The sequence below is a fragment of the Oncorhynchus masou genome, chromosome 21, assembly GCF_036934945.1.
Source record: "Oncorhynchus masou masou isolate Uvic2021 chromosome 21, UVic_Omas_1.1, whole genome shotgun sequence".
In the NCBI taxonomy this organism is placed as follows: Eukaryota; Metazoa; Chordata; class Actinopteri; order Salmoniformes; family Salmonidae; genus Oncorhynchus; species Oncorhynchus masou.
Genome location: NC_088232.1, coordinates 31,443,371 through 31,456,330, shown reverse-complemented (window position 1 = coordinate 31,456,330; position 12,960 = coordinate 31,443,371). Strand labels below are relative to the sequence as shown.

The window sequence follows — 12,960 nt, the reverse complement described above, 5'->3', positions numbered from 1 at the left end:
AGACCAGCAAATATTCTTCACGTCATCAACATATGAATCACTACAAAACTTCTTGTATGACCGCTTATACACGATATTAGGCCCAGCCTTTGGAACATTAGTTTCTCTAGATATGGCTACTATATTGTGATCACTACATCCTATGGATTTGGATACGGCTTTCAAGCAAATATCTGTACCGTTAGAAAAACTGTGATCAATACATGTTGATGATTTAATTCCTGTGCTGTTTGTATCTACCCTGGTAGGTTAACTGACAACCTGATCCAGGTTGCAGACACTGGTTACAGTTTGAAGTTTTTTCCTGAGTGGGCAGCTTGATGATAGCCAGTCAATATTTAAATCACCCATAAAATATACTTCTCTGTTTATCACATACATTATCAAGCATTTCACACATATTATCCAGATACTGACTGTTAGCACTTGGTGGTCTATAGCAACTTCCCACAAGAATGGGCTTTAGGTGAGGCAGATGAACCTGTAGCCATATTACTTCAACAGTATTTAACATTAGATCATCTCTAAGCTTTACAGGAATGTGGTTCTGAATATAGACCACCAAGTGCTAACACTGTTGACATTTCTGGCTTTTTGGTAGATGTTATAATCATGTATTGCTACCACTGTATCATCAAAGGTTTTATCTAAGTGAGTTTCAGAGATAGTCAGAATATGAATGTCATCTGTTACAAGCAAGTTATTAACTTCATGGACCTTGTTTCTTAGGCTGCATATGTTAATATGGGCTATTTTTAGCACTTTTCTGGGTTGCATGATTGTTTTTAATGCTTTACTGGGAAGCTTATCAGAGGTAGACTTACGCATGCTATTTACATTGGAGCTGATAGTGCAGGGTGAGCTGCATAAAGTGGTCTTCCTACTATTGCACACCGCCTCAGTGCTAACAGTATAACTCTTGTTTATCGGCTCATGATTACTGCTTACAATAGCTGTAGGATAAACAGATGTATTCGGTGCAATTAGGGGTACATAAATTAAATTACTTACATTGTGTTTGCCAATGCCCCTAAGATCATGTACATTTGATGCAGAATTATGACAACTCATTGTCACAATGGTGACTGAGCTGGTCTTGGATCATTTACCAGTCATTGTTTCAACACAGCCTTGAAAATGCGTGGACAGAGTCCAGGAGCCGAGATGATTTGGATGGACTCCGTCATTCCTGTAGAGCATATTCTGTTCCCAGTAGGTGTCAAAGTTATCAATAAAAGTGACTCCGGCAGAGCTACAGTAGTCTTTTAGCCAGATGTGTAATGCCAGCAGTCTGCTGAATCTTTCACACCCGCAGCCCAACAATGGTACTGGACCTGACATTATTGGTTGTTTTTTGAAGTCTTTTAATGCTAAAATCAGTTATTTAAAATCAATTTTCAAATGTTCCGAGCTAGCCCTCCTGATGTTGTTTGACCCCACATGGACAATGACAGTGTCAGCTCCCGGCATCTGTGGTAGAACAGTCAGAAGCAGCCTTGAGGTGACTACCTCAAGCGCTAAACACTCAGAGGTAGTTATCACACCGAAGGGGAGAGGGGCATTCTTCTTACCAAACCACATGACCTTTGTTTTGGAGGTGTTCAGAACAAGGTTAAGGGCAGAGAAAGCTTGTTGGACACTAAGAAAGCTTTGTTGTAGAGCGTTTAACACAAAATCCGGGGAGGGACCAGCTGAGTTTAAGACTGTATCATCTGCATATAAATGGATGAGAGAGCTTCCAACTGCCTGAGCTATGTTGTCGATGTAAATTGAGAAGAGCGTGGGGCCTAGGATCAAGCCTTGGGGTACTCCCTTGGTGACAGGCACTGGCTGAGACAGCAGATGTTCTGACTTTACACACTGCACTTTTTTAGAGATGTTGTTAGCAAAACAGGCCAAAGACCCCTCAGAGACACTAATACTCCTTAGTGGCCCACAAGAATAGAATGGTCTACCATAACAAAATCTTTGGCCAAGTCAATATAAATAACAACACAACATTGCTTAGAATCAAGGGAAATGGTGACATCATTTAGGACCTTTAAGGTTGCAGTGACACATCCATAACCTGAGTGGAAACCAGATTACATACCAGAGAGAATACTGTACACATCATTAAAGCCAGTCGATTGATTATTGACAAGTTTTTACAACACATTTGATTAACAGGGCAACATAGAAATTGCCCTATAACAGTTAGGATCAGCTTGATCTCCTCCTTTAAATAAAGGATGCACCACCGTGGCTGCCTTCCAAGCAATGGGAACCTCCCTAGAAAGGAGAGACAGGTTAAAAAGGTCAGAGATAGACTTGGCAATAATAGGGGCAGCAACCTCAAAGAAGAAAGGGTCTAAACCATCTGACCCAGATGTTCTTTGGGGGGTAAAGTTTAAGGAGCTCCTTTAGCACCTTGGACTCAGTGACCACTTGCAGGGTGAAACATTGTAGCTGGGCAGGGGAAAAAGAGGGAGGATCATCAGGGCTTGTTACATTAAAAGGGGTGTGAGATGAGGAAATGTTGGAAGGGCAAGGAGGCATGGCTGAGTCAAATGCAATCCTGATCCAACAATCCAGGCTGTATCACATCCGGCCGTGATTGGGAGTCCCATAGGGCAGCTCACTAATAACTCAGTGTCGTCCGGGTTTGGCCGGGGTAGACCGTCATTATTACTAAGAATTTGTTCTTAACTGACCTGCCTAGTTATATAAAGGTTAAATAAAAAATATATATAAAAAATCAACAAGGAGCTATTTCAAAGTTTAATGCTTAAAAAAATAGAGATAGACTTGGTGGAGACAACCGAGCACCGAAGGTGTTCCTTGGTAAAGATTGCCACTCCACCACCTTTGGAAGGTCTGTCTTGCCAAAAAAGGTCATAACCAGAATGGTTAACATCAGTATTCAAAACACTTTCTTAACCACGTATCAGTAATGACTAACACATCTGGATTGGAGCTGTGAACCCACACTTTTGATCAATTTTAGGTAATAAGCTTCTAGTGTTAAACGGCAGAAAACCCAGGCTTTTATGAGAGCATAAATCGTGAAGCAGATAACAGGGCACTAGTCAGAATTGTGGCTATCAATAGTAGATGGGCCAAGGTGTACATGCACATTTCCAGACATCATCAGCAGCAATATAATTAGGGCATGACTGAGGACAGGGAGAGCTCTGCAATGTTGATTTATGACAATTGAATGTGCATTAGATGTCAACAAGATCATATTGTACAGCAATTCATTAGGTAACATGACCACAAAGCCGGTGAGAGGTGGTTAGAATAGGATGGGAGACCAAAAGTCTGTGTAACCAGTAGAGTCAGAGTCCCGAGTGTGGGAACAAACAGTCTGTCCCACGGTTGGGTAAACAATCAAGTTCATAGTCAACAAAGCATGCAGGAGTCATGAGGCAAATAGCATAAAGCACAATAAAAAAATATAACGACTTGGGGCTAGCCATTGTAAGTTCAGAGTAACAAAGATGAGATGTGCACTGTTGACCAGGCCCCCGACGCGACATGCATCAAGCACACCCATCTCATTAGTGGTGATGAGATAAGATACATGTCAGACTAATTTGCAATTGACTGTCACAGCACAAAATAAAACAGTAAACATTGGTTGTTAATTCCATAATTTTGGGGGTAAGCATTAGCCTAGCGCTTAGGGCTGTGGGTGTTCGGGTAAGCATAAGGATAATTTTGCGCTCATGTATAATATTATAGTGCCTCAGGATGAAAACCTCTCTGGACTCTACAGGATCTTTGAATCTTAATCGAATGATCAAGATCATAGTGGCAATTTGCTATCAATTTGATTAACTGCACACTATGTCCCAGAATAATTATTGTATTCAATCTATTAACTCTTCTTCTCCTCAATCTAATGTTACTCCTATTTTGTATTTGTATTTATTAGGGATTCCCATCTGTTGCCAAGGCAGCAGCTACTCTTCCTAGTGTCAAAACACATTAAGGCACTTACATTACATAAAACAAAAGACTAAACAGTAGGGGCATACACACCCTAGACCCAGGGGTACACTACCCTCCATTTATCACGTCCATGCATGACTGCTCTCTATACACGACTTAACAAGGCTGATCTGTAATAAACAGGTGCTTACCAGCAGTAATCATTCATCATCATGTGTTGCTGCTTTTTACGACCCATGCTGTTATCTTTTCATCTGATTACCCTATAGGTGAGCCTTTAATGTGGATAGTTATATACTCCTCATTTACATATGAGCTTAGCTGGGGTCTCCGGGGAAGCCTTTGATGCTGTGGGAGGAAGAGAGGAGAGGGGAGGGGCCGAGGGGAAGCGATGATGGGACGGTACAGCTCCTCCGCTGACTGTTTTCGCTTTTTATGTGTTTTTATGTTGCTGCTATACTTCACCTGATAAAAGCAGTGTATTGAGATTCATGTTTGTAAACATTACACTATCTATGGATGTTGTTGCCTTGTGGAGACTCCCTGCCTGCCTGCGTACCACCCGTTCCTTAATGTCTACACAAATAAAGTGGATACAGTAGCACAATAAACATGCTCCGGTCTACTGAAGGTTTCTCCGTCTTTACCATATAAGCAAAATCCTTTTGTTTGTTGTGTTATTACAGAGACAGTACAAAGGCACTTTGGAGAACGTGTCACTTATGTCAGAAGAGATAAAATGCTGAACAAGCTGTTAGATTGGGATATAACAGAATGTTTGTGTGATGTGAGATAAGGAACCTAAACTACAGCTGCTTTCTGTTTTTATGAGGCATTGTATTGTGTTTTCTACATTTTGGCTGGCTAGTGGGAAAGCTGCAATTCTGCCTACTTTTGTCCTATTTAGCTCCACTCATAGAACAACTTTGTTTATCTTTATTCAGATGACATTCGCCGAGATGGAAATGAATCCATTTTTGTACCCCAGGTCCAGCTGGGTTGATTACATCATGCTAATTTGAGGGCCGAGGAGTTTGTGTTAGATGTCAGCACATACCATATAGTTTTGCACAATGACCCTGACCCTAACAAAACCTTTACCATGTCCACTTCTTCTCTGTGTCTCCTCCAGGGTATTAGCAGTCTGTTCAGCTCTCTGAAGGTGGTGCGCCTGCTGCGTCTGGGCCGGGTGGCCCGTAAACTGGACCACTATCTGGAGTATGGAGCAGCTGTATTGGTCCTACTGGTGTGTGTGTTTGGCCTGGTGGCCCACTGGCTGGCCTGCATCTGGTACAGCATTGGCGACTACGAGGTCATTGACGAGGTCACCAACACTATCAAGACGGACAGCTGGCTCTACCAGTTAGCCATCAACCTCGGCTCGCCGTATTGCTACAATGCCAGCGGCTCAGGCCAATGGGAGGGTGGCCCCGGGAAAGACTCTCTGTACATCACATCTCTTTACTTCACCATGACCAGCCTGACCACCATCGGGTTCGGCAACATTGCCCCCACCACGGATGGAGAGAAGATCTTCTCTGTGGCCATGATGATGGTCGGCTGTAAGTAACTGGGCTTGGTTGTTTTCCCTTCTCCATGGTGTTGGGTTGGTTGGTTGGTTGGCTAGCTGGTTGGTTGGTTGGTTGGTTGGATGATTGGTTGGATGGCTAGCTGGTTGGTTCATTGGTTGGTTGGTTGGATGGATGGATGGATGGTTGTTTGGCTGGTTAGTTGATTAGTTGGCTGGATGGGCAGCAGTTCCAGGGAGATTGCTGATAGTACCGAGTGATGATGGAGAGAATAGATCTCCACGATTACGATAGCGAGCAATGATGACACGTTGATGATTAATGACACACAATACTCCCCATCGTCTGTCAGCATAATCTTGGGTGGCAATCTGAGCAACAAAGAGAGAGATGAGGATAGGCTGCTCTCAGATAGAGCGAGAAAAACATACTGTAGAGAATGCTTTGCTCCACTGCTGTAAACAGATCTGATGGTATTTGGGTCTCCTCTATCTGCCAGCTCTGCAAGTCCTCTGGGCTGTCCTGTCCTGTCCTGTGATAGTCAGGGGCTCACACTGTGTCAGTCTGATTCTGTAGACTGTCAGAGCCAGGCTAGCCAATAAACAACAGAGCAAAATGATCTTTGTGTCCCTCTGAGTTATCTGGGCATAGCTGATAGTGTTGGCATGGCGTGCCACTGTGCCACAGCCACCTAGCACACAAAACAGACAACACTGTGTTGTTTGTGTTTTGGACCCATGTGAGTGTAGTAGTAGTAGTGGAGCTGAACAGAGATAAGATTGGTTCAGCAGCCCCAGTCAGAGGAGCTCACTCAGTGAAGTGATCACTTATTAATTGTCACCTTTTCCCATTACTCTGAATAAGGCCATTCTTACCTCCTCCTCCTCCCCCTCCCACCTCTTTCTCTGGCTGTCAGAAATCACTTTTAGATTAATGATCCACTTAGCTATCAGGAGCTGATAGGAGGGTGAGTTGTACACATTGTATTAACATGCATGTACACGCACACACATACATTACATGCAATGCACATGTTAGCACCTACATACACTTTTGCAAACATTATGCTATTACTCATATACTGTATGCACATGAAAAGTTTATTTCCAAAATGCTATATCCAACCATTTTTTTTACTTTGTTATTTCTCATCAGAAATGAGATTTGTTTATTAATGGATTTTTAATGTGTTCTTTTGCAAAACACTATATATATCCACTGTTTAGCCGGAATTTAATGTTTGTAACCTGTATTTTTGACTGTGATATGTGGTTAGCTCACCTAGCTATCTTAAGACGAATGCGCTTACTGTAAGTAACTATGGATAAGAGAATCTGCTAAATTGCAAAAATGTCAAACGTAAATATTTTACATACAGATTTCATATTACTGTATTGACTTATATGACTGTATAAAACCTCTCAGTACTACTTATTTCTCTGAGAGTGAGGCGGATATACAGCATTTAGCAAAACAACATGATCATTTGTCTCTCTGAAGTGAAATCACCAAGTGATAGACTTTAAATAAATACATGTCTGTCATTGAACAACCCCATGCCATGATTAGATAGTGAACAACCCCATGCCATGATTCGATAGTGAAAAAGCACACCAATCTCTTTCATAATTATTCCTCACAAGTCCAAAAATGAACAGCTTAATTAAATAGTACCCGCAAAACACGTCTCAACATCAATAGTGAAGAGGCTGTTGATGCTGGCCTCCTAGGCAGAATTGCAAAGAAAAAGCCATATCTTAGACTGGACAATAAAGAGAAAAAGATTAAGATGGGCAAAGTAACGCTGACACTGGACCGAGGAACTCTCCCTAGAAGGCCAGCATCCCAGAGTTACCTCTTCACTGTTGACATTGAGACTGGTGATTTGCATGTACTATTTAATGAAGCTGCCAGTTGAGGACTTGTGAAGCGTCTGTTTCTCAAACAAGACACTCTAATGTACTTGTCCTCTTGCTCAGTTGTGCACCGTGGCCTCCCACTCCTCTTTCTATTCTGGTTAGAGCCAGTTTACACTGTTCTGTGACGGGAGTAGTACACAGCGTTGTATGAGATCTTCAGTTTCTTGGCAATTTCACGCGTGGAATAGCTTTAATTTCTCAGAACAAGAATAGACTGACGAGTTTCAGAAGAAAGTTCTTTGTTTCTGGCCATTTTGAGACTGTAAATTAACCCACAAATGCTGATGCTCCAGATACTCAACTAGTCTAAAGAAGGCCAGTTTTATTGCTTCTTTAATCAGCACATTCATAATTGCAAAAGGGTTTTCTAATGATAAATTAGCCTTTTAAAATTGTAAACTTGGATTTGCTAACACAATGCGCCATTAGAACACAGGAGTGATGGTTGAGGATACTGGGCCTCTGTACGCCTATGTAGATATTCCATTAAAAATCAGCCGTTTTCAGCTATAATAGTCATTTACAACATTAACAATGTCTACACTGTATTTCTGATCAATTTGATGTTATTGTAAGGGACAAAAATATTAGCTTTTCTTTCAAAAACAAGGACATTTCTAAGTGACCCGAAACCTTTGAACAGTAGTGTACATCATTGTCTCTACATCATCTTGAATACATGCCAGTACAACTGTAAATGCACACACTTATATGCATTTGTCAGTTCATGCACACAGGCACATGCATACACACACATGCATGCACACGTACACAAATACAGTACAGTTGTAACTACATAAGTTGTAGAGAAATTAAAGCACATTCCAACCTCACTGCTGTCTGTGTTTCTGTGATGTTGAGGTTTTATTATGAGAGTTAAATCAAAGACATTGATTATTAGTCGACCCTATCCCAGTCACTGGGAATTATGGGAATTACCTGAGCTCAGCTCGTCAGCAGGCGGATGGATGGCAAGGGCGCTGGGCGGAAGGATGGAGTAAAGGACGGGCTCTGCCTGAGGAGCCTGCGCTTGATGGCCGAGTCTGTAAAACAGTAGAGACTTCTTCTCCCCAGTGAGTGAGAGAATGAGAGAGGAGACAAGAGAGGCAGAGCAGTGAACTAGAGAGTGGTTTTATTTGAGCAGAATCGCTTTGGCGGATGTAAAAGTGTATTGAAAACCATAACACATGATTGGGGTTGTGTAAGGATCAGGATTAATTCCATCAGTTGCAAAGAGGAAGCTTCAATATCTACTGTTTCTGTGCCATGATGTCCATAGAGCTCAGCAAGCAGATTGACATTTATTTTTTCCCCCAGTCTCCCTCCCCATTTGAGGACCCATTACCAAGTGATCAGCCCAGAGTTAGGCCTGAGAAACAGAGATGGGGCGTGGGTGGAGGAGGTCTGAGGGCGTTGACAGAGAAGCAGCTCGGAGTGTTTCTCTCCCTTGGGCTCTTTAGCTCCCATGCCCTGATTAATGGAAAGAGAGAGGGTTAGAGAGGGGGAAGAAGGACAGAGACTTCAAGGGACAGACACAGAAGCATAAAAATATACACAGTAGGTTGAAGAACAAGTGATGACAAAGAGAGAGAGGGAGGGAGCTGTATTGTCGTGCCTGCCCTGATCCATCCTGCAGTGGAATTGGAGAGCTTTGCTTTCTCTGGCTGCTCTGTCTGCAGGGCGATTAGTCTAATCCATAAAGGGGTCTCGTTCTCTGCACTCTCTGCTCTCTCTCTCTCTCTCCAGGAGACCTCTAAACTGACTCATCCGGGTCACTGCTAATCCCACATCAAGTGGCCCAAATCAGGGGAGGCTCAGCCCAAAACCAGCTCCTTTACTTTGGAGGTGACTGCTGCCTCTGTGTCTGTATCCTGTGTGTGGGTGCCTGGCTGTTTCCATATCACGCGCGTGCAAGTGTGTGTGCACATGCATGTTCAGGTGTGCGAGAGTGTGTGTAGAGGTTCAGTGTGTGGTTGGGTGAGTTTGTTTAGTTTAGTTGATTAGGATTCACATTATACAACGGATTCGGAAAGTATTCAGACCCCTTGACCTTTTCCACATACAGTGGTGCAAAAAAGTATTTAGTCAGACACCAATTGTGCAAGTTCTCCCACTTAAAAAGATGAGAGAGGCCAGTAATTTTCATCATAGGTACACTTCAACTATGACAGATAAAATGAGGAAAACAATCCAGAAAATCACATTGTAGGATTTTTTTATGAATTTATTTCCAAATTATGGTGGAAAATAAGGATTTGGTCAATAACAAAAGTTTATCTCAATACTTTGTTATATACTCTTTGTTGGAAATGACAGAGGTCAAACGTTTTCTGTAAGTCTTCACAAGGTTTTCACACACTGTTGCTGGTATTTTGGCCCATTCCTCCATGAAGATCTCCTCTAGAGTAGTGATGCTTTGGGGCTGTTGCTGGGTAACACGGACTTTCAACTCCCTCCAAAGATTTTCTATGGGGTTGAGATCTGGAGACTGGCTAGGCCACTCCAGGACCTTGAAATGCTTCTTACGAAGCCACTCCTTCGTTGCCCGGGCGGTGTGTTTGGGATCATTGTCATGCTGAAAGACCCAGCCACGTTTCATCTTCAATGCCCTTGCTGATGGAAGGTGGTTTTCACTCAAAATCTAACGATACATGGCCCCATTCATTCTTTCCTTTACACGGATCAGTCGTCCTGGTCCCTTTGCAGAAAAACAGCCCCAAAGCATGATGTTTCCACCCCCATGCTTCACAGTAGGTATGGTGTTCTTTGGATGCAACTCAGCATTCTTTGTCCTCCAAACATGACAAGTTGAGTTTTTACTAAAAAGTTCTATTTTGGTTTCATTTGACCATATGACATTCTCCCAATCTTCTTCTGGATCATCCAAATGCTCTCTAGCCAACTTCAGACGGGCCTGGACATGTACTGGCTTAAGCAGGGGGACACGTCTGGCACTGCAGGATTTGAGTCCCTGGCGGCGTAGTGTGTTACTGATGGTAGGCTTTGTTACTTTGGTCCCAGCTCTCTGCAGGTCATTCACTAGGTCCGCGCGTGTGGTTCTGGGATTTTTGCTCACCGTTCTTGTGATAATTTTGACCCCACGGGGTGAGATCTTGCGTGGAGCCCCAGATCGAGGGAGATTATCAGTGGTCTTGTATGTCTTCCATTTCCTAATAATTGCTCCCACAGTTGATTTCTTCAAACCAAGCTGCTTACCTATTACAGATTCAGTCTTCCCAGCCTGGTGCAGGTCTACAATTTTGTTTCTGGTGTCCTTTGACAGCTCTTTGGTTTTGGCCATAGTGAAGTTTGGAGTGTGACTGTTTGAGGTTGTGGACAGGTGTCTTTTATACTGATAACAAGTTCAAACAGGTGCCATTAATACAGGTAACGAGTGGAGGACAGAGGAGCCTCTTAAAGAAGAAGTTACAGGTCTGTGAGAGCCAGAAATCTTGCTTGTTTGTAGGTGACCAAATACTTATTTTCCACCATAATTTGCAAATAAATTCATTAAAAATCCTACAATGTGATTTTCTGGATTTTTATCCTCATTTTGTCTATCATAGTTGAAGTGTACCTATGATGAAAATTACAGGCCTCATCTTTTTAAGTGGGAGAACTTGCACAATTGGTGGCTGACTAAATACTTTTTTGCCCCACTGTATGTCACGTTATAGCCGTATTCTAAAATGGATTCAATTGTTTTTTTCTCTCATCAATCTACACACAATATCCCATAATGACAACGCATAGAATTGTTTTGCAAATGTATAAAAAAAACAAGTATTTACATAAGAATTCAGACCTTTACTCAATACTTTGTTGACGCACCTTTGGTAGCGATTATAGACTCGAGTCTTCTTGGGTATGACACTACAAGCTTTTCACACTGATATTTGGGGAGTTTCTCACATTCTTCTCTGCAGATCTTCTCAAGCTCTGTCAGGTTGGCTGCACAGCTATTTTCAGCTCTCTCCAGAGATGTTAGATCAGGTTCAAGTCCGGTCTCTGGATGGGCCACTCAAGGATATTCAGAGACTTGTCCCGAAGCCACTCCTGCGCTGTCTTGGCTGTGTGCTTAGGGTCGTTGTTCTGTTGGAAGGTGAACCTTCTGAACCCCAGTCTGACATCCTGCAATTTCTGGAGCAGGTTTTCATCAAGGTTTTCATCAGACCAGAGAATCTTGTTTCTCATGGTCTCAGAGTCCTTTAGGTGCCTTTTGGCAAACTAAGTGGGCTGTCATGTGCCTTTTACTGAGGAGTGGCTTCTACCTTGCCACTCTACCATAAAGGCCTGATTGGTGTAGTGCTGCAGAGATGGTTGTCCTTCTGGAAGGTTCTCCCATCTCCACTGAGGAACTCTAGAGCTCTGTCAGAGTGACCATCGGAATCTTGGTCACCTTCCTGACCAAGCTCCTTCTCCCCCGATTGCTCAGTTTGGCCGGGCAGCCAGCTCTAGGAAGAGTCTTGGCAGTTCCAAACTTCTTCTAATTAAGGATGATGGAGGACTCTGTGTTCTTGGGGACCTGCAATGCTGCAGAAATGTGTTGATACTCTTCCCCAGATCTGTGCCTCGACACAATCCTGTCCTGGAGCTCTACCGACAATTCCTTCAACCTCATGTCTTGGTTTTTTTCTCTGACATGCACTGTCAACTGCGGGACCTTATATAGACAGGTGTGTGCCTTACCAAATCATGTCCATTAATTTAATTTACCACAAGTTGACTCCAATCAAGTTGTAGAAACATCAAGGATGATCAAAGGAAACCGGATGGACCTAAGCTCAATTTCAAGTCTCATAGCAAAGTGTATGAATACTTGTGTAAATATGGCCTTCTAGGCAGAGTTGCAAAGAACAAGCCATATGTCAGACTGGCCAATAAAAAGAAAAGATTAAGATGGGCAAAAGTTCAGACACTGGACAGATGAACTCTGCCCAAGAAGGCCAGCATCCCAGAGTTGCCTCTTCACTGTTGACGTTGAGACTGGTGTTTTGCTGGTACTATTTAATGAAGCTGCCAGTTGAGGACTTGTGAGGCGCCTGTTTCTCAAACTAGACACTCTAATGTACTTGTCCTCTTGTTCAGTTGTGCATCGGGGCCTCCCACTCTTTCAATTCTGGTTAGAGACAGTTTGCACTGTTCTGTGACGGGAGCAGTACACAGCATTGTACGAGATCTTTCGTTTTTTGGCAATTTCTTGCAGGGAATGGTTTTCATTTCTCAGAACAAGAATAGACTGACGAGTTTCAGAAGAAAGTTATTTGTTTCTGGCCATTTTGAGCCTGTAATTGAACCCACAAATGCTGATGATCCAGGTACTCAACTAGTCTAAAGATGGCCAGTTTTATTGCTTCTTTAATCAGGACAACAGTTTTCAGCTGTGTTAACATAATTGAAAAAGGGTTTTTTAATGATCAATTAGCCTTTTAAAATTATAAACTTATTAGCTAACACAAAGTGCCATTGGAACACAGGAGTGATGGTTGCTGATAATGGGCTCTGTACGCCTATGTAGATATTCCATTAAAAATCTGCCGTTTCCAGCTACAATAGTCATTTACATCATTAACAAT

At 42.6% G+C, this 12,960-nt stretch overlaps 1 protein-coding gene across 1 annotated transcript in view; it reads left to right on the top strand.

The window, feature by feature from the left end:
* kcnh5b (potassium voltage-gated channel, subfamily H (eag-related), member 5b) overlaps window positions 1–12,960 on the top strand; it is a 95,367-nt gene that overhangs the window by 39,504 nt on the left and 42,903 nt on the right. The window contains exon 7 of the mRNA XM_064926931.1: window positions 5,069–5,498. Within this exon, the coding sequence (XP_064783003.1) occupies window positions 5,069–5,498 (430 nt within the window). The remainder of the gene's footprint in view (window positions 1–5,068; window positions 5,499–12,960) is intronic.